General features: G+C 38.0%; 1 protein-coding gene across 2 annotated transcripts in view; it reads left to right on the top strand.

Moving 5' to 3' along the window:
* Positions 1 to 24,851, top strand: part of LOC150093424 (sodium/hydrogen exchanger 7-like) — a 495,244-nt gene that overhangs the window by 367,321 nt on the left and 103,072 nt on the right. For both annotated transcript variants that reach the window (XM_090414003.1, XM_090414004.1), the window contains exon 15: positions 12,612 to 12,727. In XM_090414003.1, the coding sequence (XP_090270129.1) occupies positions 12,612 to 12,727 (116 nt within the window). The remainder of the gene's footprint in view (positions 1 to 12,611; positions 12,728 to 24,851) is intronic.

The following is a 24,851-nucleotide window of genomic DNA, read 5'->3' as shown; positions in this document are numbered from 1 at the left end:
GATCTTTCAATCTTGTGAATGTGACTTCATGGAGAGATTGAGAGCAGTAGATGATGGGGAGGAGAGACTGACTGTAAGTGAGCAAGAGGTGTATGGGGAGTTGAGTAAACTAGATGTTAATAAGGCTGTGGGACTTGATAATATATTGCCACATATTCTGAAGGAATATGCCAGGGAGTTGACACCTGTCTTGACATATTTTTTTAATACGAGTCTTGCACTCAGTCAAGTCCCTAAGAAGTGGAAGGAGGGAAAGATTGTGCCACTTCATAAAGGAGGTGATCGAACTCAAGCATTAAACTATAGGCCTATCTGTGTATCAGGTGTTGTGGTTAAGTTGTTGGAGAAGCTTGTGAGAACTAGGATCCAGAGTTGGGTTGACAACAATGGTATCATCTTTCATGGACAGCATGGATTTGCTAAAGGGAGGTCATGTTTTATAATCTACTTACTTATTACAATAAAGTGACTGTAATAAGTAAGTAGATTATACTTACTTATTACAGTCACTTGGATTTTGCAAAAGCTTTTGATAAAGTACTTCACGATAAATTGATAGTCAAACTGGAGCGGATGGGGTTGGATATTGAATTGGAGATTGGCTGTCTGATAGGTATCACCAAGTTGTTTATGGGGGAATGATGTCAAGGAAAAGGAAAGTCACTAGCAGAGTGCCTCAGGGATCTGTTTTAGTGCCATTACTGTTTAACTTGTATGTTAATGATATAGGTGAAGATTTGGATGGAGATATTTAGTTGTTTGCAGATGATGCAAAGTTGGGACGAACCATGAAGAGTAGCGAGGATGTTGTGACCTTGCAGGAAGACATGAATAAATTGAATGATTAGGCACGGAAATGGGGTTGTGAGTTCAATGTTGCAAAATGTGAGGTATTTAAAATTTGGAAAACAAAGATGGGATGCAGAATTTATGCTTGGTGAGGATACATTGTTGGAGGTGGAAGAAATAAGAGATCTGGGAGGTGATAGTGGATAAGGATCTGAAATTTAGGGGACACATAGCCAAAATTGTGAAGACAACAGAAAGGCTTCTGGGAATGATTCGGAGGACACTGACGTGTAGAAGTTGGGAGATTCTTGTTCTGTTGTATAAGGCTTTGATTAGGCCATACATGGACTATTGTGCCCAGATTTGGTCACCTGGCTTTCAGAAGAATGAAGAGATGTTAGAAAGGGTCCAAAGGCGACTGACTAAGATAGTTTCTGACCTCTGGAATGTCGAGTATGAAGAAAGATTGAGAAATGCAATTTGCAGAGTCTGGTGGACAGGAGGAAGAGGGGGGAGATATGATAGAGACTACAAGTTGGTAAGGGGGGAGGGTTGTTGTAGGATCAATGCTGGAGAAGTTCTACAGAAAATAGTGGGAAATTGGGGGAGAACCAGAGGTCATCCCTGGAAACTGTATAAAGAAGGGGAGTGAGAGGCAGGTTTTTTTCGTGCAGAGTTGTAAATGATTGGAATGCCTTGCCTGAGAGTTTGAATGTGTTCAAGTTTGATGAGCTGTGTGCGTGATAAAAGGACCTCCCAGATGAGTCTTTGACTCCATGAAGTCTTGGGTAATAATAAGAGGATGGCTGACTGACAGATGTTTTGACAGAATATCACATAGAACTCTGTAATGCAAATTAGAGCAAATGTAGATAGATATCACACTGGTTAAGTGGATAAGAGGGTGGCTGCTAGACAGAATATCAGAAAGTGGTGTATGGAGGGGCAGCATCAAGGCAAAAACAGGTCACTAGTTGTGTGCCACAAGGTTCAGTGCTGGCACCATTGCTGTTTAATTTGTACATAAATGATATAGGAAATAAACTCAAAGGAAATATTCAGTCATTTGCTGATGGTGCAAAATTAATAGTTAACCAAGGCAGTGTGTGGAGAGTGTGCAGGATGATTTAAATAAGCTATCAGTGTGGGCAAAAGATAATGGTTGTTAATGGATAACTAACTCTTATTTAGAAGTATTGGTCAAGTGTTAATAAACTATTTAATCAACTAGTTTTCCCGGCTATTGCTGTCGGCATCTTCAATAGTTTATAATGCAATCCCATATTCTCCAATTTATGTAACACCATTCCATGCAATAGCCGGTGAAACTAGTTGGGTGATTAAATAGTTTATTAACACTTGACCAATACTTCTAAATAAGAGTTAGTTATTCATTAATCCCTGTGGTCAAGAATTATAACAATTTCATAATGGTTGTTAGTTTAATGTGAAGAAATATAAAGTTAAGCATTTCAGGATAAATGAATTACAAGCCGTATATCACATTGATGGCACTATACTCCAGGAAATAGATGAAGCTTGAGATTTAAGGGTGGTGGTAGACAGAGGGCATATTGCTAAGGTAGCCCATAAGATTACTTGGGTATTGAAGAACACATTAACAAGTAGAGGCAAGGCCTTGATATGCCCACTTTTAGATTACTAGTCCCCTGGGTTTCTTGGGGATGAGGAAACACTGTAGAGAATTCAGAAGCAAGTGACCAAAATAGTGTGTGACCTGTGGAATGTTCCCTATGAGGATAGATTGAGGGTATGTGGATTGCAGAAGTTGGTTGATAGGATCTTTTCCTTTAGTGTTACACGGTGATCAGCATTCATTTTATACAAATTATGGGCTCTACCACCGGAAAATTAAAATAAATAATTATTTTAATTTCCTGATGTTTCGACTTTCATATTAAGATCATTATCTGGAGTACACACACACACACACACACACACACACATATATATATATATATATATATATTCAGAGACAAGCTAAATCGCATTTCACACAGTATGCTGAAGAGACAATGATTTGATCAACAGTTATTCTACTGGTCTGACCTCTAGTGAAAATAAAATAAAATTACAATAAATAAATGAAATAAAATAAAATAACTACATCAAAGCTATGTTCTATTCAAGACATTAGAGAAACATTCTTTCATATAGATCAGTGATGGCGAACCTATGACACGCGTGTCAGCACTGACACACTTGAGGGTTTCAGGTGACACATCTTGGATGTTGAAAAATATTGGTATTCTGATGAAAAAACTAATTTCAATAATTTCAGTTTATTAAATTAATTGTATAATATGAATTCATAGATTGTATATCAATGTCCTATTAAATAAATAGCCTAATATGATATGTATAAGTCACCATCTATGATGTAGTTAAATTTATAATGCATGTATGCAAGTGGCACATCAACAACGTCAATATTTAAAAAAAAAAGATGTTTGACACACCTGGGTAAAAAGGTTTGCCATCACTGATATAGATAGTTTTGTTACAGTTACTGTAACAAACCTATCTATATGAAAGAATGTTTCTCTGATGTGTTAAATAGAAAATAGTTTTGATGGAGTTAATTTATTTTATTTCATTTATTTATTGTAATTTTATTTTATTTTCACTAGAGGTTAGGCCAGTAGAATAACTGTTGATCAAATCATTGTCTCTTCAGCATACTGTGTGAAATGCAATTTAGCTTGTCTCTGTGTGTGTATATATATGTGTGTGTGTGTGTACTCCAGATGACATAAGCCTCAACACTAGGACTTCAAGGTCGAAATGTCGGGAAATTAAAATAATTATTATTTTTCACACAGTTGTAGACTCCATAATTTTTGTATAAAATGATTGATTGATAGGAGAAAAACAGAGAATATGATAGAATCATTTAAGTTGCTTAAAGGTTTTATAGGATAGTTGCAGGGAAAATGTTTCGGCACTTTTCTAGAGGGACTAGGACAAGGGATCATCCCTGGAAGTTGAATTAAGGTGTGATTAGTAGAGGTTTGAGGACTAGATTTTTTGCGTGGAGAGGTGTGAATTTGTAGAATTGGTTGCCAGAGTCGGTTGCGAGTGCTTTGTCTGATAATGGATTCAAGGAGAGATATGATAGATTGTGTGGATAGAATGGTTCACCTGCGATGAGTCTTTGGACTCCATGGACTCCATAATAATATCAAAAAGTGGTATATTGGGAGTGTGAATCTGCAAGATTATTTTAATCAGTTATGTGCCTCAAGAATCAGTCCTTAGTCCACTGTTACTCAATCTGTACATTAATGACATTGGGAAGGATTTGACATGTGACAAATGACATTTACTGATGATGCATAGATAGGGAAGGTAATCAGGAATGCTGCTGATATGCAGTACTTGCAGAATGGTTTTAATAGGCTTGAATTGTGGGCATGTGAAAATGGCTGCCATTTCAGTGTTAATAAATGCAAGGTTATGCACTTTGGTGTTATTAGATATCTAATATCATGGTGGGATTATGCTTGAAGAAACTAATCAGACTAGGGATCTTGAAGTGTTAGTAGACAGGAAGCCGAATTTCAAGGATCATATGGCAAAAATTGTAAACAACTCGGAGAATAATGGAAATGCTGAAACAAATCTTGACAAGTAAAGATAAGGAAGTCATTTTGCCTCTTTACAAGGCTTTGGTAAGACTTCACTTAGACTATTGCATGCAGGTCTGATTTCTGTGGTGATTCTGATACAGTGGAGAGAGTGCAAAGGAAAGTGTTAAAAATAATATCAGGATTGTGCAATACAGATTATAAACACAGGTTGAGAATTTGTAGGCTGTAGACACTAGCGAACAGGAGAAAGAGGGGTGATATGATTGAGGCTTACAAACTTCTGAAAGGGTCATACAGGCTTTCAGTTGATGGAATTTTTCATTTTATGAAGGGTGAGGAAGGGATGAGGACATCCTTGGAAGTTGAAAATGAATGCTCTCAAGAAGGGGCTAGGGCTAGATTTTTCTCTCTTGGAGTAGTGACAGCATTCATTTTCATGTTGGTGGCAGGAAAATGACAGAACAGAAAAAATAGTTAAGTTGAAGTGATCACTTTGCAGAAGTCTATTATCATCCAGTTGGAGATATTGTAGTTAGTAATATGTCAGAGACTGATATAAGAATTGATGTAAATAAACTGGAGGTACTCAGCATATTGAGAAATATCAATGTGAATACATCAGTGGCATTGGATTGCATGAGGTCCGTGTATTATGAGAATATCTAAGAAACTGGCATTGACTCTGACCAAACTTCTGTAAGTCTCATTTCTGACAAGGATCTGAGGGAGTGGAAAAGGGAAAAATAGTTACATTACATGAAAGAGGCTCCAAAACATGTCAAAGTAGCAAATTACAGACCAGTTAGTATCTATGGAGCATTGGTCAAGGTGTAGAAAGGCTTATGTGTTCATCGTACAAGTCGTTTTATTTTTGACGGTATATATCAGAACACAGAATTATAAGTAAATAATTATTTATTGACTTATTGCTGATATTTTGCTGGTGTTATAACCAGCATCTTCAGAGAACAATAACACAGTTTGTCACAACATGAGACTACAACAACATGGTGTAATCAGTGGACTAGTTTAACAAAATTGTAGCAGCAACGCAGAGACTAAAGTCCTAATTAGGCACCCTCTATTTGGAAAAAAAATAATAATAATAATTGCAGCTATTACACAAAGACTAAAGTCCTAAAAAAACAGAGAAAAAGCCCGTATTAGTTATGTCTTAAGATGGCTGTCTCCCAGATCTTAGGCAAATTTATACAGCCATATTTGTTGAGATTTGGAGTGTATTTCAGGGCTTCTGTGCAGTACCTTTGTTTTCTTCCAGTTGATCCTGTGTGCAAGGGTATCCAAAGCATGGTCTGCTAGGCCAGACTTGCCATAGTGATAGTGCTGGATGTATCTTTTATGTTCACTGTTCTTCCTGTTTGACCGTAGTAAGCTTGATCACACGAGCAGGATACTTCATAGACTCCTAGATGTGATAAAGGAGGGATGCTGTCCTTGGGTGAACAGATGAGAGTTGCTAATTTGACACACGGTGTCTGAATACTGTGCGTAGTTCATGTTTATTAAGAATTCTAGATATCTTTTCAGATGTGCCTTTAATGTATGGGATGGTGACTGTTTTGTTGTAGTTCACTGTGGTGGATAGTGGGAGGGGTTTATTAGGAACATTTAGTGTTTTGTTTATGCCATTGGCCAAGAAGGTGTGGCATAAGTGAGCCAGTTCAGCAGCAAGAGCATTGTCATTGGAACAGATTGCTCTTGCTCTGTGGTAAAATAATAAATTTAGTTTAATCCTTTATCCCAGTGAGAGCAAACAAAGTTTGTGCCTGAAAATATCTTCAGGACTGAATATAGTGTTGTACTATCTTACCTGGGTAAATAGTGCAACACCAGGGCAACTCGTAGCAAAGGTGGAGCAAGCTACCAACACTCCTATCCCAGTATCTCCCATAATGCAAAACACATCTCCTTGTGGATATGTATACTGTTATGCATTAAGGGATTGGCCACTACCCAGACTAGTTTCGACCTTTATTAAGGTCTCTTCAGTGGGAGCCAGGCCCAGAGTTGGAGATACCAGGCAGAAGCAGTAGCAAGGTCATCTTTACCTATAGGAGTTGCCAAAAGGTTTACCACCTTTTTTCAGCCGCAAACTTTGTTTGCTCTCACTGGGATAAAGGATTAAACTAAATTTATTATATTCTAACCTAGTGAAAAATAAACTTTCAACATCTTGCTCTGTTTGTTAGCGTTTTTAAAATATCATACTGTTGAGAAGAGTGATGGTGTGATTGTTTGTGTAAATATCTCCCTGTATGTGTGAGTTTTCTAAAAACTGAAAATGATAAGGAACCATCTGGAAGACGTGTGATAAGTGCATCCAGGAACGGCAGACAGTTATTAGCTTCCAGTTCCACTGTAAAGTGGGTTTTTGGATGTTGGTGATTTAAATGTGCTAAGAATGTTTCCAATGGCCTGTCCATGTGGCCAAATAGCCAGCACATCGTCAACATAGCATAGCCAAAGTGTAGTGTTGGTTTGAGAGTGGCTGTATTGATAGCTAGTTTTTCCAGGTGTTCTATGTAGAAGTTGGCTAAGGGGGGTGGGGAGCCCATAGTTGTCCCATCTAATTGTTTGTATATTTTCCCTTTCCATGTGAAATATCCTGCATGTATTGTGAATTTAAAGAGTTCAAATATCAGGGGGAAGTGCGACTTTAGTAGATTAAGGGTTTCAATTAGTGGTACATTTGTGAATAGTGAGGTGATATCAATGCTCACCATTAAGTCTGAGCTTTTTAAGGTATAGTGTTCTAAAATGCTTTTTAGGTGGGCAGAATTTTTGACAAAGGAGGGAGAATTGTTTGTGAGAGTGGCTAGTAGCATGGCTAAATGTCCAGTCAGTTTGTATTTGGGACTATTTATACTATCCACAATAGGGCGTAAAGGTGTACCTTGTTTGTGAATTTTTGGTGCTCCATATATCCTAGGTGTTTTAACATGGAAGGGCTTGAGTTCGTTTACTGTTTCTTTGGGCCAGGAAGTGACTTTTTTAAGTAATTTACGTACCTTATTCTTTTGTGTGTTGGTGGGATTGCGATCTATAATTTTGTATGTTGACTGATCTTGTAAAAGTGTGTGCATTTTGTTTTCATATTCTGTTTTGTCCATCACCACGGTTGCATTCCCTTTGTCTGCTTTTGTTATGATAATCTGGTTGTTATTATTATGTAACTCTTTTAGAGCAATGATTTCCTTATGAGAGAGATTATTTCTGAGAGGCTTAGACTTGATTAGGATGTTGGCCACATCTAAACGTATGTTATTGGCTATTCACCCAAAGACAGCATCCCTCCTTTATCACATCCAGGAGTCTACGAAGTACCCTGCTCATGTGCTCAAGCTTACTACAGTCAAACAGGAAGAACTGTGAACATCCACATCAGTGAACATAAAAGATATATCCGGCACCATGGCAAGTCTGGCCTAGCGGATCATGTTTTGGATACCCCTGCACACAGGATTAACTGGAAGAAAACAAAAGTACTGCACAGAAGATCTTACAAGTTGGAGAGATTGTGCTTAGAAGCAACAGAAGCCCTGAAACATACTCCAAATCTCAACAAATATGGCTGTATAAATTACCTCAGATCTGGGAGACAGTCATCTTAAGACATAACTAATACCGGCTTTTTCTCTTTGTTTTTCAGGACTTCGGTCTTTGTGTAATAACTGCAATTTTTTTTTTTTTCCAGATAGAGGGTGCCTAATTAGGACTTTAGTTTTTGTGTTGCTGCTACAATTTTGTTAAACTAGTCCACTGATTACACCATGTTGTTGTAGTCTCGTGTACTGTGACAAACTGTGTTTTTGTGCTCTGAGGATGCTGGTTATAACACCAGCGAAATATCAGCAATGAGTCAATAAATAATTATTTACTTATAATTTTGTCTTCTGATATATACCGTCAAAAATAAAACAACATTGGTCAAGGTATTGAAAAAGTTTGTTAAAGGTAGAATTCAGTTCAGGAATGAGTAGACAAGAATGTGATACTGTAGTGGTGAGCAGTTTGATTTTGTGAAAGATAGATCTTGCCTTAGTAATTTACTCATATTTTGTAATACAAGGTGCTCTCCGAAAGTTTGGAGAATTTGACTATAAAAAAAATTACTTATCCTAACTCCTAGTTTCCACCATTTCCTTTGAAGTAGTCCTCTTGGGCATGTATACAGTGATCTCAGTAGTTTTTCTATACATCCCTGAATGTCTTCAAGTGTGACTGTGTTGAGGCACCTCCTGCAATTCTGCCTGGATCTCCTCAGTTGTGGCAAAACAAATGCGTGGGGGGGGGGGTGATTGTCCTGGATACAAGCCAGGAACTCAGAAACAACTTGATCTGTGGAGGGGCATGTTATCATGATGGAGAACCCAGTTGTTCTTACTGTCTGGTTATTTGTGCCAAATACTCTCTTAACCACTTCAAGTAAAACTTGTTGTTGAAAGTTTGACTGAGAAGGGAAAGAAGAATTCCTTGTGGAAAATGCTTTGGATGTCAAAAAAAAAAAAAATGATCGCCAATGGCTTGATGTTGCTGTGAACTTGACTTCGTCACTGTGAATTTAGCAATTTCCACTGCAATGACTGCTACTTTGTCTTAGGATGATAATGATTCATCACCCATTATAACCCCGAAGATGAAGTTGGGGTCATTTGTGGTTTGATCTATGAGTCAGGAGAACCACTAAAACATGACATGACAAAATTACATGCAACTCAAGAGTACAGCCTCCCAGCTTGGCACTTGTTGGTATATTGATTCACAAAGGGTACACTGCTCATCACTTATAGCAGCAGAAGGTTGTACTACACCATGATATTGATGTCCTTTACAAAGGCATTTGACAGAATACTGCACAGGAAATTCTTATATAAGTTAAAGAAAACGAGAACACATATGAAATGAGGGGCTGGTAAACATAGTGTAATGTGGAGGAAAATCCAAAAGAATGAGAGTGTCTAGTGGAGTGCATCAAAACTCAACTAGGTACTGCTGTTTAATTTTTTTATTAGTTATTATTACAGGCAACTCCAAGGAGTCCTTAGACTCATCAAGGGAAGCCCTAACCATTATGTCAAGAACTATCCAACATTTGTGCAGTATCTATCATACTTTGCTTTGAACTCATTCACAGTCATGGCACCCACAACAGACTCTGGCAACCTATTCCACTCATTAATGGTATCATTAATAATAATGATATAGGAAATGGTTTGTAAGGGTCAGGTGTATTCAATTATTATATCACACCTCCAGGGAGTCCAAAAACTCATCGAGGGAAGGCACTAAATTTTTGTCTCTCTTTGTCTCTACTCCACCAACGCCATCTACCGCCGACTATCACCACTAGTGCTTTCACAGACAATCACAAACATCCATGCCTACAGCAGGATTCAAACCCGCAGCCTTTTGGCTGGAGAGCAGATACGCTAACCACTTGGCCAACCAGGCCAGCATATTATAAGGATGCCAGCCAGCTGTTTCAGTATGTTCAGAATTCATTCTGAAACTGAAGCAGCTGTAGAAGAATTAAAGAAACAAACAAAAGAAAAGACTGAAGTAGTGAACACACAAGAACCTAAGGAGAAGCAGGATGAAATAAAAACTGAAAAATGATTCAGAAAAATCTAATGAAAGATAAGGATGAGGAGGAATTAAAGGAAGTGAAAAGCTAAATATAGAAGAGAATGGCTCAGAAGATGAATCAAGTAATCAAGAAGAATCAAACAAAAACTGAGGAAAGTGAACCACAAATAACCACAATTATTTTTTGATGTTGCAAAATGTAATGCTATACACTTTGTGATGAAAAGTTTACTGTGGATCATATCGATGTTACTGAATTGCAGGTAATTGATGAGACTAGATTTTGGGGTAATGGTGGACAAAGTAAGTTCAGAGGTTGGCAAAAGAGCTCCAAGGATTACTTGGATTTTGATAAACCTACAAGTAAAAATAAAGAGGTTATCCCTCTAATTATGATTCAGCTACTTCTTTACTACTACACACAGATTTGGTTGCTTGAATTTTTGGATCAGGAGATGGAGATGATTCAGATACAAGTGACCAACCTGGCAACAGATCTGCAGAATGTTCCCTGTGAAGATAGATTGAGGGTATGGGGGTTACATCTGGTTAACATGTGGAAAAAATGAAATATGATTGAAACTTATAAGTTACTAAATGCATTCTATAAGATTAACACAAAAGAAAATTTTCAATATATGACAGATAGAGAACAAGGGGAATTGTGTGAGAACCAAAGACTGGAGCGTTTGTTTGGAGAGAGTGGTGAACAACTGGAATGAAATGGATTGCCAGAGGTAGTTGTGAGTATTCGCTGACAGTAAATGAGTATAAGGAGAGATATAATAAGTATTGTGTGAATAATGGTTGGTTTGGGCCTCCCGCTGTGAATTTTCCAACTGCATGGCGATGCCTATAATGTTATTATTATGTCAGTACAATCATTACTTTCTTTTATTAATTCCTTTTATCATTTTAATTGGTCTTTATTTCACCTTCCGGCATTAGTTTCAGAAAGCTGTTTAGTTAGATTTTATAGTTGGTAAACGAATATTCTTTTTACCAGTTAAATTTATGGCACAAGTAAAACAGCACAATTTATGAATTGTAGATAAAATAATTGTGATAGTGGGTGTCCGAAAAAGAACTCCATGATTTCTAACACAAATATTTTCTATTTGGAGCATATTCATGAAGTGACAATATCAAGTTGTAGTTTCAAATGTTGTCCACCAGATAGCAGTACTGACAGACCAGATGTGTCATGCTGTAGTAATGGCATTGCCACAAGAGAAAGCATAGTGATGTTATGGTCCACAGAAACGAAGTCAGTGACAACCGTCCAAAGGAATTTAGGCCACATTATGGTAGGAATTCTCCGAGTGATGAAAGCTTCTGTAAATGGTGGCCAGTTCTTGTAAATAGGAAGCGTTTTAAAATGACATTCACCAGGTAGGCCTACAACAAGGGAAGAAAACGTGGAACAAATTAACTGACTTTCCAGCATAACCCAAAATGTTCAGTTCATAGTGTGAGTCATCAGTTAAACATTCCTAAAAGCACAGTGCATGACGTTGTTCACAAGAGATTAAAACTTCATGCTTATGAACTGCAGAACATGACAACTACCTCCAGAGTGTTTTATTTTCTGATGAGGCAACATTTCATGTGCATGGAGTTGTGAATTTGCCATAATTGCCGGGTGTAGGAGTCAGAAAATCCACATGAACTGGTGGAGTTCGTCCGTAACAATCCGAAAGTCAATGTATGTTGCGGTATCATGCATGATCGCATAGTTAAGTTTTTTTTCCAGAGATGATTATAAGTGTGACATACCTGGATATGCTAGAGCACTTTCTGTTTTCCTAGATTGAGAATGTGGAGGACCTCATTTTCTAACAGGATGGAGCCTCATCATATGATGCAGCAATTGTGTGGACTGTGCTCAACCGATTCCCAGGAAAATGGATAAGCAGAGGAAGTCCCATTGCTTGGCCACTGCACAGTCCTGATTTGACTCCAATGGATTTCTTCTTTTTGGTGATACACATAAAAGACGTGTATCACGAAAAAATTCAGTTCCTTGACCACCTGCAACATAGAATAACAACAATAGAAGCAATTCCTATGGATATGCTTACCTGAGTGTGGTCTGAAGTGGAATTCCATTTTGATGTCTGTAGGGCTGTAAATGGTGCACACATTGAGTTGCACTAACAGGTAATCAAGCTTATGACATCGTGCTTTGATAATATATACTTCATACATTTCTGCTTCAAAATGTCATAAAATAAATTTCATTGAAAATCCTGGAGTTCTTTTATGGACTCCTGGTATTTTTAACTTTCAAAATCACGTCAGAAAAACATTTTTACTTGAACTTCAAACAGTAGTAATCTAATACTTGCTATTCCATCATGTATTAATGTGCCATAGGTTTAGAACATTTTGTGGATCAGACTGTTATTAAAAATGCTTTTTTTTTAAAAAAAACAAACAAACATAACATTAAGTGAAATGCAGTATAATGGAAATGGCTGATTTATATTTGAATCCTTGATTATATCATCTCATGCTTTTAAATTAAGAATTAAAGCTTCATTTTATGTGTACTTTTTATGTATCACATTGTATGTTTACTATAATGTACCCACTTCATTTCAGACATCTCAGGTCACTACTCCAACAGATGTTCCTGGCCCACCACTACCACCAAGTCAGCAAAAGCAACCATCTGAAAAAGCTTGGCTTGTTAGGAAGTGGTATAACTTTGATGTTAGGTATCCTTTCATATGAAAGTTTCAATAATGCTTGAAAACAGTTACACACACTCTCTCTCTCTCATTTGCGATTTGGGTACTAGGATCAAAAACAGAGTACACAATAATTAGTGGTAATGTGCTGGCAACACAAATCTTACACAAAGTAAATATGATGTCTTCATTTTGGGATGCCATTATTAAACGAAGGTATAAAATTTACTGAGCTCAGTTTTTCTTGATTTTAGTTTCACTATTTCAATTATGTCTTACTAATTTTTGTGATCTGAATCTGTATCATGGAAAATTGGTTTATTTAATGCTCTTGTGAAATAAACTATTTTTGTTTTTATTTTCTAGAATAATTGGTTTCTTATATAGTATATTACTAGTAATTTTCATGTATTTGTTGTATTTTGTATATTTCCTGATATACAAAATACAGGAAAATACAGTACTGAAATATTAAAGTAGTTCAGTAAAAAAAATAAATAAAAAAACTGACAAGAACTTGCATCCTCTGATGTAAGGATGTTAAGATACTCCACAATTTCTTAACACATCTAAACAGTCAACATCCCACTATCCAGTTTACCTTAGAAATGAAAACAACAACAGTCTCCCATTCTTAGACACTCTGTTTACCTACATATACAGATAGATACATTTACCAGCAGCCACCCTCCCCGCTCCAACAATATGGGATTTTAAAAACCCTATATAACAGGCAAATTAATTAGTTCTGATAACAGTACAGTAGTTAGACTGCTTAACTTGACCATATCTTCAGCACTTTCTTAGCCAATGGCTACAACCCCAAAATAATATTAAAATCCTGTAAGTGCACCCCTTCAGTGCAGAGATCAGTTAAGATCTATTGCCATTCCATATATCCAGGGCACATCTGAAAAATTTACAAAAATCCTAAGAAAATGCAATCTTACAACCACTTACAGACCACATTAGAAATTGGCATCTCTTATCTGTTCCACCAATGACCAGCCACAGCCCCTAGACCTACCAGATCCCTTACAGTGGCAAACTGTCTTACCACAGCTAAACAGGCAGGACAGCCAATATCAGAATATTTGAACACAAGACTACATCCAGCTACAGCCACCCAGGACTTGCAGACCATGCTTTGGACTTACACAGGATATACTGGAAGAAGGCCACTCTATTACACTGCAGCAAATTCAAATTTGAATAGCAAATCAGCCCTGGAAAACTTGAGAAACCTCAACAAATTTTGGTGATTGAAACCGCCCCAAATTTGGGAAGCATTCATCCTAAGATCTTCGGCCCAACATCCAACACTACCCAATTTAGTTCACTAAGGGCACCGTTTAGGACTTAGGCCCAACTATGGTTTGCCTTTCTTCAACCTCTTTTTCCAATGTCAGTGTCTGTGCACTAACATTGTTTTTTTGTGATCCATGGTGATGACGATGTAACATTGCCGAAATATAAGAAAGTATTAATTAGTCTTTTATAATTAATTTTATAATTTCCTGAAAAATTAATAGTTAACAAAATAAAATTATGACCAACTGAGAATATACTATGTTTGATGCAGCTACTAGATGGGCAGTGCATGGAAAGTATTAAACAAAATACATCCATAATGCATTATCAGAATGTGCTCCTAGCGTTCAAGAATAAATGGGATGGAAGTGAAATTTGATGATGTGGAAGGAATACTATATGCATAAGGGTGATGTCAGTTATGAATTATAAGGGCCAGGCCAGAAGAGTTATAATTGCTTACAGCAAGCTAAGTCTGAGTATGAAAAGAAACGCTCTGTAAGCTAAAGACAACCCAAAAGAAGTCTATTATATTGTAAGTTAACGAAAGAATGAATATGAAAGAATAACTCTTCTGAATGTAGATAATATGCTTGGGACTGATGCGGAAGAGATTGTTCAACTAATGAATGACCATTTTGCTAAAAGCTACCAACCTGGTGCTTGCAACATAGAGCTCAGTGCTCCCTGTACATTATATGAAGAAAAGGTACCGGAACTGTTACAGTACTCTGGATGTCAGTAAATCTGTGGGACTGGATGGTATTTCACCACGAGTTTTGAGAGAATGTGCTAAAGAACTAACAGCTCCTTTGACCTGGCTTTTCAATGAAAGTCTGGCTGCGAGAAAGGTGCCCAGGGAATGGAAGGAAGGTAAGATAGTGCCATTGCATAAGGGCAGTAGCAGACTGGAAGTATCTAATTATAGGCTAGTTTGTGTGTCATCAGTAGTTGTGATCTTAGGTTGAGGAACCGTATACAGCACTGGACAGATGAGGGTAATGTTATCTGTCAGAGTCAACATGAATTTGTGAAGGGGCATTCTTGTTTTAGTAATATGCTAGCCTTTTATAATAATGTTACAAGAGCAGCAATAATGAAATGAGGGAAAGGCATATACTGCCATTTGCTTGGATTTAGCAAAGGCATTTGACAGGGTGCCACATGATAAGCTGATATTTAAGTTGCAACACATGGGTTTGGATGTCAGGTTGGTCAACTGGATTCAGGATTGGGTGTCTGATAGGTATCACAGAGTTGTGTATGGTGGGGCAGTTTCAAGGAGCCAGAGGGTTAAAAGTGGGGTCCCACATTGCTCAGTACTGGGACCTATATTGTTTAACCTTTATATCAATGACAGTCAGTGGATTGCAGGAGGATATTCAGTTGTTTGCAGATGATGTGAAGCTGGGAAGGGTTATTAGTAATAGTGCAGATGTGGTAGCCCTGCAAGAGGATTTGAATAAGCTAGACAGATGGGCAAATGAATGGGGGTGTCAGTTTAATGCAGCAAAATATAAGCTCTTGAGGTTTGGGACACACCAATGGGATGCTGCATATCCTATTGGAGGAGCTATACTGGAGGAATTAGGGGAGACGAGATCTGGGGTTGATGATTGATAGAAACCTGAAATTGAGGGGACATATTGCAAAGGTGGTGAAGGTAACACAGAGGATTACTGTAATAATGAGATGGATGCTGATCTGCAGAGATAAGAGTTATTATTCCATTGTATAAGACCCTAATCAGACTATACTTAGACTATTGTTCTCAGATTTGGTCCCCAGGATTTGAAGGGGATAAATTAACTTGTGGAAAGGGTACAAAGACGGATGACAAAGATGGTTTCAGGACTGTACAATTTTGGTTATGAGGATTGGATGAGGGATTGTGGACTGCAGAGTTTGGTGGATAGAAGGAGAGGTGATATGATTGAAACTTTTAAACTGTTGAGAAGTGGTTACAGGGTTTGAACGCTGGGGAGTTCTTTCGCTTGACTGAACAGTGGGAAGGAGTGATGACAAGGGGCCATCCCTGTAAGTTACGAAAGGAAACTGTGAGAAAGAGGGTGAGGAGTGCTTTCTTTGCATGGAGGGTAATTGAACCATGGAATGCATTGCCTGATAGAGTGGTGAGAGTGAGAACGGTCAATGCATTTAAGGAGTGGTATGATAAACTTTGTCTTTCCTAGGAGGGACCTCCCATGATGAGTCTTGATAGACTTTGTTTCCTAGGAAGGACCTCCTGTGATGAGTCTTTTGACTTCTTGGAGGCTTAAATAATAATAATAATAAACTGAATAAAAAATTCTTTGACAATAGGACTGATTGGATATCAGAATGGATGCAAAATGTGTGTTTAGCTGATGAACTTGCTGTACCTTTTGAACTGACTGTAAAATTTGAGTCTTAGCCTATGGAAAATTGCACAGGAATAGAATATGTGACAATCCCATTGCACAAGGGCAGTGCAAAGACTGATGTGTTTATCAGCCAGTGGCATCTGGTGCCCATTTCGATTGGGGATGTGCTGTCGTGTGACTTATGCAACCCACTCTACAAAATTCTTGTCAATTTGACCGTATGATTGCATTTTTATCAATGTGTGAAAATATGAAGAGTGCATTATGCATCAGGTCTCATCTTAATTGGTCCAATTGTTGTGTCGTTCCCTTTTTATTATTAGTATTTATATATATCTCACAACTTTACCTTTACTCACTTCTATTTATTCTCTTGTCCTAACTATGCTTAAGATCCTGCTTAAATTTTGGCTTCGGTACTAGTTGCAGAAACACTATCTACACAATTTGTATTTATATATATCTCACAACTTTACCTTTACTCACTTCTATTTATTCTCTTGTCCTAACTATGCTTAAGATCCTGACTTAAATTTTGGCTTCGGTACTAGTTGCAGAAACACTGTCTACACAATTTGGCCGATTCCTAGATTGATTAAGTGCATTAATTACTTAGACAAAGGGTATGCCTTGGGTAGAAGACAAATCCTTTGTTTCGACTGTCTGGAGTTATTACTTCCCTATAAGGTACTGGCAAATTTATTTGTTTCGCTGCGCCATCCAATATCATCCATATCCAATATTAGGTAAGAAAGACCTCTTAACTAAGGCAGAACTCTCAGATAATATGCAGAGATAATCAATCTATCATTAATATCTGGTACCAAATTATCTATATCACTTTCGTTAACTATCATTTGCAGTCATGGTTTTAAACATGCTATTGTGTTCCGCTCAGGTTCCGATTAAAAAAAATGAGTGGTGCATTGAATTCATTCTAAGGCCAAGAATCAGGTAAAATACACAGTACATTTATTGAAGTCATAAGAATACATATTTACATTCATACACTCTACTAAGTTATTGTCATTCTAAGTTAAAGAATTGTTTAAGACAACTGAGTTTCAAATCAACTAGATTCAATCATGAAACCTTTCTATAAAAATTAACACTACCTTCATACAATATACAGACCTAAATTCTCATCCATACAATTACTCTAATAAGATTTATCAATCACCTTGCAATAACATACTTGACACAATTCATCTAATATAACATCCTTTAAAGAAATGATCACAGGAGTTATGCCACTGCTACCTATACTGATCACTTAAAAGTCCTACACTGGAATGTCTTTGTACATTAATTCACAGCATCTCATCTTTTCAAATGGAAAAGGAAATCAAAAACTGTACATTACCGACTCCTATGATGTTCAGCGGGTCCGTTATTTAGTTCATAATTTAGCTTGCATCTTTCTGCTTAATCTTTTTCTCTCAAATTGTGATTAGACATCTCATTCTGGCTTTGTTCCACGTGGTCACTCAAGGAGGTCATTTGATCTGGTTATTTTGAAAGCTGCCATTGTGCCCGTGCTTGACGTGCTCTGTCGCCGCATGTCGTCTGTGTTCCCGTCCCTACTATCGTACCTGGCTATTCCTCTCTGAAGTCGTACCGAGCCTGGACTCTGGAACAAACCGGTGTCAACTTCAAACAGCAGAAGGCGATCTGGAATCCTCGGTGAGGCGGGAGAGAGCGACCCAACATCCAAGAAAAAAAAGCCCTGTGTAAGGAGTACAGACTCTTTTTATGTTGCACCCTTTGTGCCCTCTTTACTGCTGCGTTTTTCCGCTCGGCACCGATCCCTTTTTTCATGCGAGACGTTTCCCTATACCGCGTCTTCTTGTGCACACGGGACGATCTTCTCCTTAGCATCTTCTGAGAAATATGAGTATGACGCTCGCCGTGCAAGTGCTACTGCTGTAGTCCAAGCATTCACCTGAAATTTCGCCAGTGGACTTCGAACTTTTGTTATTACATTGTGATAAACACTTCACATAGAACATCTTTTAATTGTTATACTTTACAAACAGATCACATTACTTAAATATATTTTTGTAATTCCACTTTAACGCCATTCATTTGTAGCCTTTTTTACAATTTGCTTCTTTAAATACAGGCATCTCTTTGTGATTTGTTATGTTTGTTAAATCTTGAATGCATTGCTTCTATAATGAAAGCACTTCATTCAAGATCTAACACAATGCAATTAATTGTAGGATAATAACTTTGAATACTTCAATTTATCAATTAATTATAACCAAATCTGTGTAGAGTGGGGTACAATGTGTTGGTTTTAAGATATATTAGAAAACAATAATGAAGAAGAATGTTATATTTATTATTATTATCATTTCACACCTCCAGGGAGTCCAAGACTCATCAAAGGAGGGTGCATCTACTCTACGACTCTCCGTCTCCATTACTCAAGCTCATCCACCCATCATTCACCAACTGCATCATCTACATCAATGCCATCTATTGTCCACCACCACTAGTATTTTCACAGACAATCGGAAACATTCATGCCCACGGTGGGATTCGAACCCCCCAGCCTTTTGGATGGAGAGCGGATACGCTAACCACGCAGCCAACCAGTCCAGTGTATATCAAAGGTGTAAATATAAGTAAATTTGGAAGCGGAGAATAAGGCCTATCACCTTAGACTACAATCATGCAAATTCAATGGAATACTAAGAATTTGACCTGCTGTGCCATCTATAGGTTGTTCAAAGTGCTGAAAGATGTTCATATTTATAACCATCACAACCACTGCATCCTCAGCTTCCAAAAACCTATGATTTCTCTTTCACTCAAGATGTTACTTCACCTATGAACAGCTGTTAAACTTATACGAATCTCAAATCTGCCCGTCTATTGAATACTGCTTTCAAATCTGGAGTGGGGTTTCCTCAAAATGCTTGACTCAGTACAGAGGAGATCAGTTAGATTGATTAATAACCCATCTCTTATCAACTCACTCCTCCCACTTTCCCACAGGCATTTGGTTTCTGCATTATGTGTATTCTATAGATATGTCCATGCCAAATGCTCATCTGAAATAGCATCAATAATTCCCTCCACTCAGTACTAAGTCTGTTGAAACATGTGCATTTGCTGCTCAACATTCCTTTACAGTACCTTGAAACCTACAGAACAAGTTTCTTTCCCTCCTTCATTCCTGCTATGGCAGATTTGTTGAACAGTCTTCTCCCAGATGTGTTTCCAAAGGAATACAATATACATGCTTTTAAATCAAATGTAAACAATTTTCTCCTTTTCCAACCCCCTACTCATACACTGTACTAACACACTATAGGTTGTGAGCTCAAGATAAAAGATGGTAGAGAAGTGACAGAGGCAGATGAAATTGTTCAACTGCTGAGTGACCACTTTACAAGGGTATATCATCCAAGTGAAGATATTGTTATGGCAGTTGACAGGGACTGATGTGAGAACAGAAGTTTATGAATTGTGGAGGTACTTAGGATATTGCAGAATACAAATACAGCTGTGGGATTGGATGGGATGTTGGCTCACGTTTTAAGAAAATGTGCAGGGGGAAACTTATGATGCCTTTGGCTAGGCTGTTTAATTTAACCCTCAGCTCTCTGGCAAAGTCCCAAGAGAGTGCAAGGAGGACAAAGTAATTCCTTTACATAAAGGAGGACCTAAGTCTATTATAGCACGTTATAGATCATTCAGTATCTCAGGAGTAGTGGTAAAAGTACTGGAAAATTTGATCAAAAAAAATTCAGGAATGAGTGGATAAGAATATAATACTTTATTTGGAACAGAATGGCTTTGTGAAGGGTCAGTCATACCTTTGTAATCTAACTTTTTATAATATTGTGACAGCTGAGTTGAATAAAGATAATGGCTATGAGATGATACTGCTGGATTTTGCAAAGGTGTTTGACAGGATATACCACATTGGACTCTCTATAAACTGCAATGAATGGGTGTTGGATATGAAACGTGATATAAAAAGGTGTGGAAAGATATCAAAAAGTAGTATATAGAGGAACAGAACCCAAGAGAAGATAGGTGATAGTGGTGTGCCACAGGGCTCTGTGCTGGGATATTATGTGAAACCTCTAGGGAGTCCAAAGACTCCTCGAGGGAGGGCACCTACGCTACAACTCTGTCTCCACCAACCGCAACTACCATCATCATCTACACCAACGCCATCTAACTCGGCTAACCAAGTTAACCTGCTATTTGTTAGAACTCTTTTCATATATTACATTTCACTTTTCCAACTGCATTAATCAACCCACATCTTGGTGTCATTCCTGCTTGTTGCAATCTTTTTGTCCCATATTTTTGCTTCCAAAAATCTGGAGTTTTTATTATTATTGCGTAACACCTCCAGGGAGTCCAATGATTCGAGGGATGGCACTCTACAACTCTGTCTCCACTGCTCAATCCACCAACTACCCCCATCTACACCAGCGCCATCTACTGCCCATCATCATCATCATCACTAGTATTTTCACAGACAATCACAAACATTCATTTACACAGTGGGATTTGAACCCACCAGACTTTTGGCTGGAGAGCAGATACGCTAACCACTCGGCCAACCAGGCTGGTAAACTATGTCTCACAAAATTCATAACTACAGTTTTATATGGTTCATTCACGTGGATTATCCAATACAGAGATAAAAAGAAGTGAAAAAAATTAAAGACAATTAGAATGTCCATTCTTGTAGTTCAGTAAATTGTATAACGTGAAACTAATTCGATATTGCATCATGTTATATAGCTTAGAAATATAGATGTTAAAAGATAGACATGATAAGAGATTGCTTGCATTGGAAATGAATTTTGTTAGAATAGCTGGTCAATCAAGAAAATAAAAGATAAGGATATCTAGTAGAGAAAAATACTTTTATCTGTTTTGTCGTGGATATGAAATGAGAAGATGAGGGATGGACCACCATACTAATGAACTGGATTCCAAAAGAAGGGAAATGTGGCTGAGGACATCCTAAAAGAAGGTGGAATGATGAATTGTCAAATTTTGTTGGGAAAAATTGGTCAACCATCGCCAAGAACAGAAAAAGGTGGAAGGAACTGGAGGAGGCCTTTGTCCAAGCACTGGACAGAAAATGGCTGAAAAGAAGATGATGAAATGGGAATTGTGTCAACCTGTCTAAAGAATGCATAATGAATAAATACCAAAATTTGCTTTAGATTGTATTTTCCCAAAATGGAGAAGAACAAAGAAAATTGGCAGACAATGGATGGAAGATACAATTACTGTCATAATAAATTTAGTTTAATCCTTTATCCAAGTGTAAGCAAACAAAGTTTGTGCCTGAAATTATCTTCAGAACTAGGGTAAGGTAGTGCAACACTGGGCAACTCCGAGCAAAGGTGGACCAAGCTCTCATCTCTCCTTGTCTCAGTATCTCCCAAACTAAATTTTTATTATTATTATTATTACGGGTATCTCCATGGAGTCAGTAGACTCATCGCGGGAGACCCAAACTAGCAAAACAATATCTGTCATATCTCTTCTTGAATTCATTTACAGACGAAGAGCTCACCACTAAGTCAGGCAATGAATTCCACTCATTCACCACCCTCCAGGCAAAAAACCTTGTTCTGACACCTTTGTTAACCACACTCTTCTTTAATTTCCAGAGATGACCTCTTGTTCTTCCATCACTTTCACACAGCTGAAACATTTCCCCTGCATCAATCCTATAAAAACCTTTTAGTAATTTGAATGTTTCTATCATATCCCCTCTTCTTCGCCTATCAACCAATCTCTGCAATCCACAAGCTCTCAATCTATCAATGTAGGGAGCATTTTTTATATCACTCACCAACTTGGTCACTCTTCTCTGAACCCTCTCCACAGCCTCCTCATCTCCAAGGAATCCAGGTGACCAGACCTGAGCACAGTAATCCAAATGTGGAAGTATCAATGCTTTATAAAGGGGAATAATAACCTCTTTATCTCTGGATGTCAGTGTGTTCCTCAACAACCAAGTAATCCTATGTGCAATCTTGGACACCTTAGCAATGTGTCCTCTGAACTTCATCTCCCTATCTACCAATACCCCTAAGTCCCTAGCCTCATCAATCTCTTGGAGTACCTTTCCATCGATGTAGTACACAGCTGGTAATCTTTTAATCCCAAAATGCATGACTTTACACTTTTCCACATTGAACTGACATCCATTTTCTTTTGCCCATTTTACCAGCTTATTTAAATCCTCCTGCAAACTTTCAACATCAGCTTGATTTTTTATTGCACTACACAACTTTGCATCATCAGCAAACAACTGAATATCTCCCTTTAAGCCGTTTCCTATATCATTTATATACAAATTAAACAACATTGGCCCAAGCACAGAGCCCTGAGGCACACCACTGGTCACCTGCCTCATTCTGGACTCGGCTCCTCCATACACCACCTTATGGTATCTCTCCCTGAGCCATTCTCCTATCCATATCACCAATTTAATATCCATTCCCATCTGCTCCAATTTGCGTAACAGTGTTCTATGGGGTATCCTGTCAAAAGCCTTAGCAAAATCCAGAAGTACCACTGTGTAGCCAGTTCCTTTGTCCAACTCAGATGTTATTCTATTATGAATAGTTAATAGATTGCTAAGGCAGGATCTACCTTTAACAAAACCATGTTGGCCTCTATAGAGTATCATATCCTGATCCACCCATTCTTGAATTTTGTCTTTAACCAACTTTTCCAATACTTTTACCACTACTCCTGAGATGGTGATTGGTCTGTAATTCAATACCGCAGTTTTAGAGCCACCCTTATGCAAAGGAACCACTTTGCCTAACTTCCACTCCCTAGGGACCATACCAGAGTTCAAACTTAAGTTAAATATCCAGGTGAGAGGGGTTGACAATTCATTTGCACATTCACGCAACACCCGAGCTGATATTCCATCTAAGCCTACCGCAGTGTTTGCATTTAAGTTTTGCAATATATTTAATACCTCTGATTCTTTAGCTTCAATTCTCACATTAGGTATTGCTGTAGGTATAGAGATATCCTCACTTGGGTGATAGACTTTTGAAAAGTGATCACTCAGTAACTCGACTATTACATCTGATTTTGTCACCTCAATACCATCAGCACCCACTAAGGTTATCCTTCCGAAGTCATTCTTCCTCTTACTTGCCACATAGCGGAAGAACTCTTTGGGATTACCCTTGATCTCTTTGGCTAAGGTCTTCTCATAATCTGATTTAGCTTTTCTTACTATGCTGGTAACTTTCCTAGCTTGAGCCTTGTACTGCTCATGGGTGTCCTGATCGCCTTTCTCCTTGTAAATTCTCCATAACATTTTCTTTTTTTGCAGTTCAAGCTTGATACTACTGCTCATCCATCTAATGCCTGCCTTGTTTGACCTCCTAACCATGGGGACACAATCTGATATTGCTTTCCTCAGATACCCGCTGATTTTATCCCAAGCACTGCTAACATCTTTCCCTTGCAATATGTTCTGCCATGGGATGGCTGCAAGCTCACTCCGAAGCTTGTTATAATTGCCTAACCTGTAGTTCCGTACATACCCCTTCTTAATAGAAAAATCCACAGATTTTGCAACCTCCCAAGTCAATACCACATGATCGCTTTCACCAACTGGAGGTAACGAGGACACCTTACTTATGCATATAACCTCTGAACCAATAACCAGGTCCAACACTCTCACACCACGTGTCCCTTCAGTTACGTGCTGTTTCAAGTAATTATCTCGTAGAAGATATATGAATTCCATTTCCTTTTTGCTACGTGATATTTCCTCCTTCTAATTGATATCACCGTAATTAAAATCCCCCATAATAATCACCAAGCCTTCACTCATTGCACTAAGTTGCTGATGCATGAATTCAATATCTCCCCCCGTACTCCCTGGCCTATAGCAGCATCCAACTGTATATTTGGTTGCGTTGGTCGCTATTTCGCACCAGACTGCCTCAAATGAACTCTTATTCACATGTCTATCATCATGATATACTACTTCCTTTGGCTGCAACACATCAGCTATCATCAACAGTACTCCTCCCCCTGTTCTATCTTCTCTATCCTCCCTGAAAATAGTGTACCCATCACATTCAATTCCAGTGACCACATCTTCTGCTGACAGCCAAGTTTCACTAATGCCTACAACTTTTGGTGAGATTTCACTGACTAATGCCAAAAATTCTTCTCTCTTATTTCGAATGCTTCTAGCATTGGTATACAAAAATTGCAGATTCCCTCTAGATCTTGTACCGGCTTTAGAACTGATATATAAGTCATTAACTACCGTAGTCCTATGCCGATTTTTATCCCCTCTCTTCTGCAATTTATTCAGCCTATAAGGATCAATAAATACACAATCAGTGCTAAAGTTTCTCTCTCTTACACTCAACCTTTTCAATATTAGTTTCCCTGCCCAATAACTTCAACCTGTTCAGAAAACAATAACTTCTTCAATCGCT

This window comes from Typopeltis vanoorti, chromosome 24 (assembly GCF_054136105.1).
Source record: "Typopeltis vanoorti isolate ZY-2024b chromosome 24, IOZ_Tvanoo_1.0, whole genome shotgun sequence".
Taxonomy (NCBI): domain Eukaryota; kingdom Metazoa; phylum Arthropoda; class Arachnida; order Uropygi; family Thelyphonidae; genus Typopeltis; species Typopeltis vanoorti.
The sequence above is the reverse complement of the archived record's forward strand: the minus strand, read 5'-3'. Positions and strand labels throughout refer to the sequence as shown.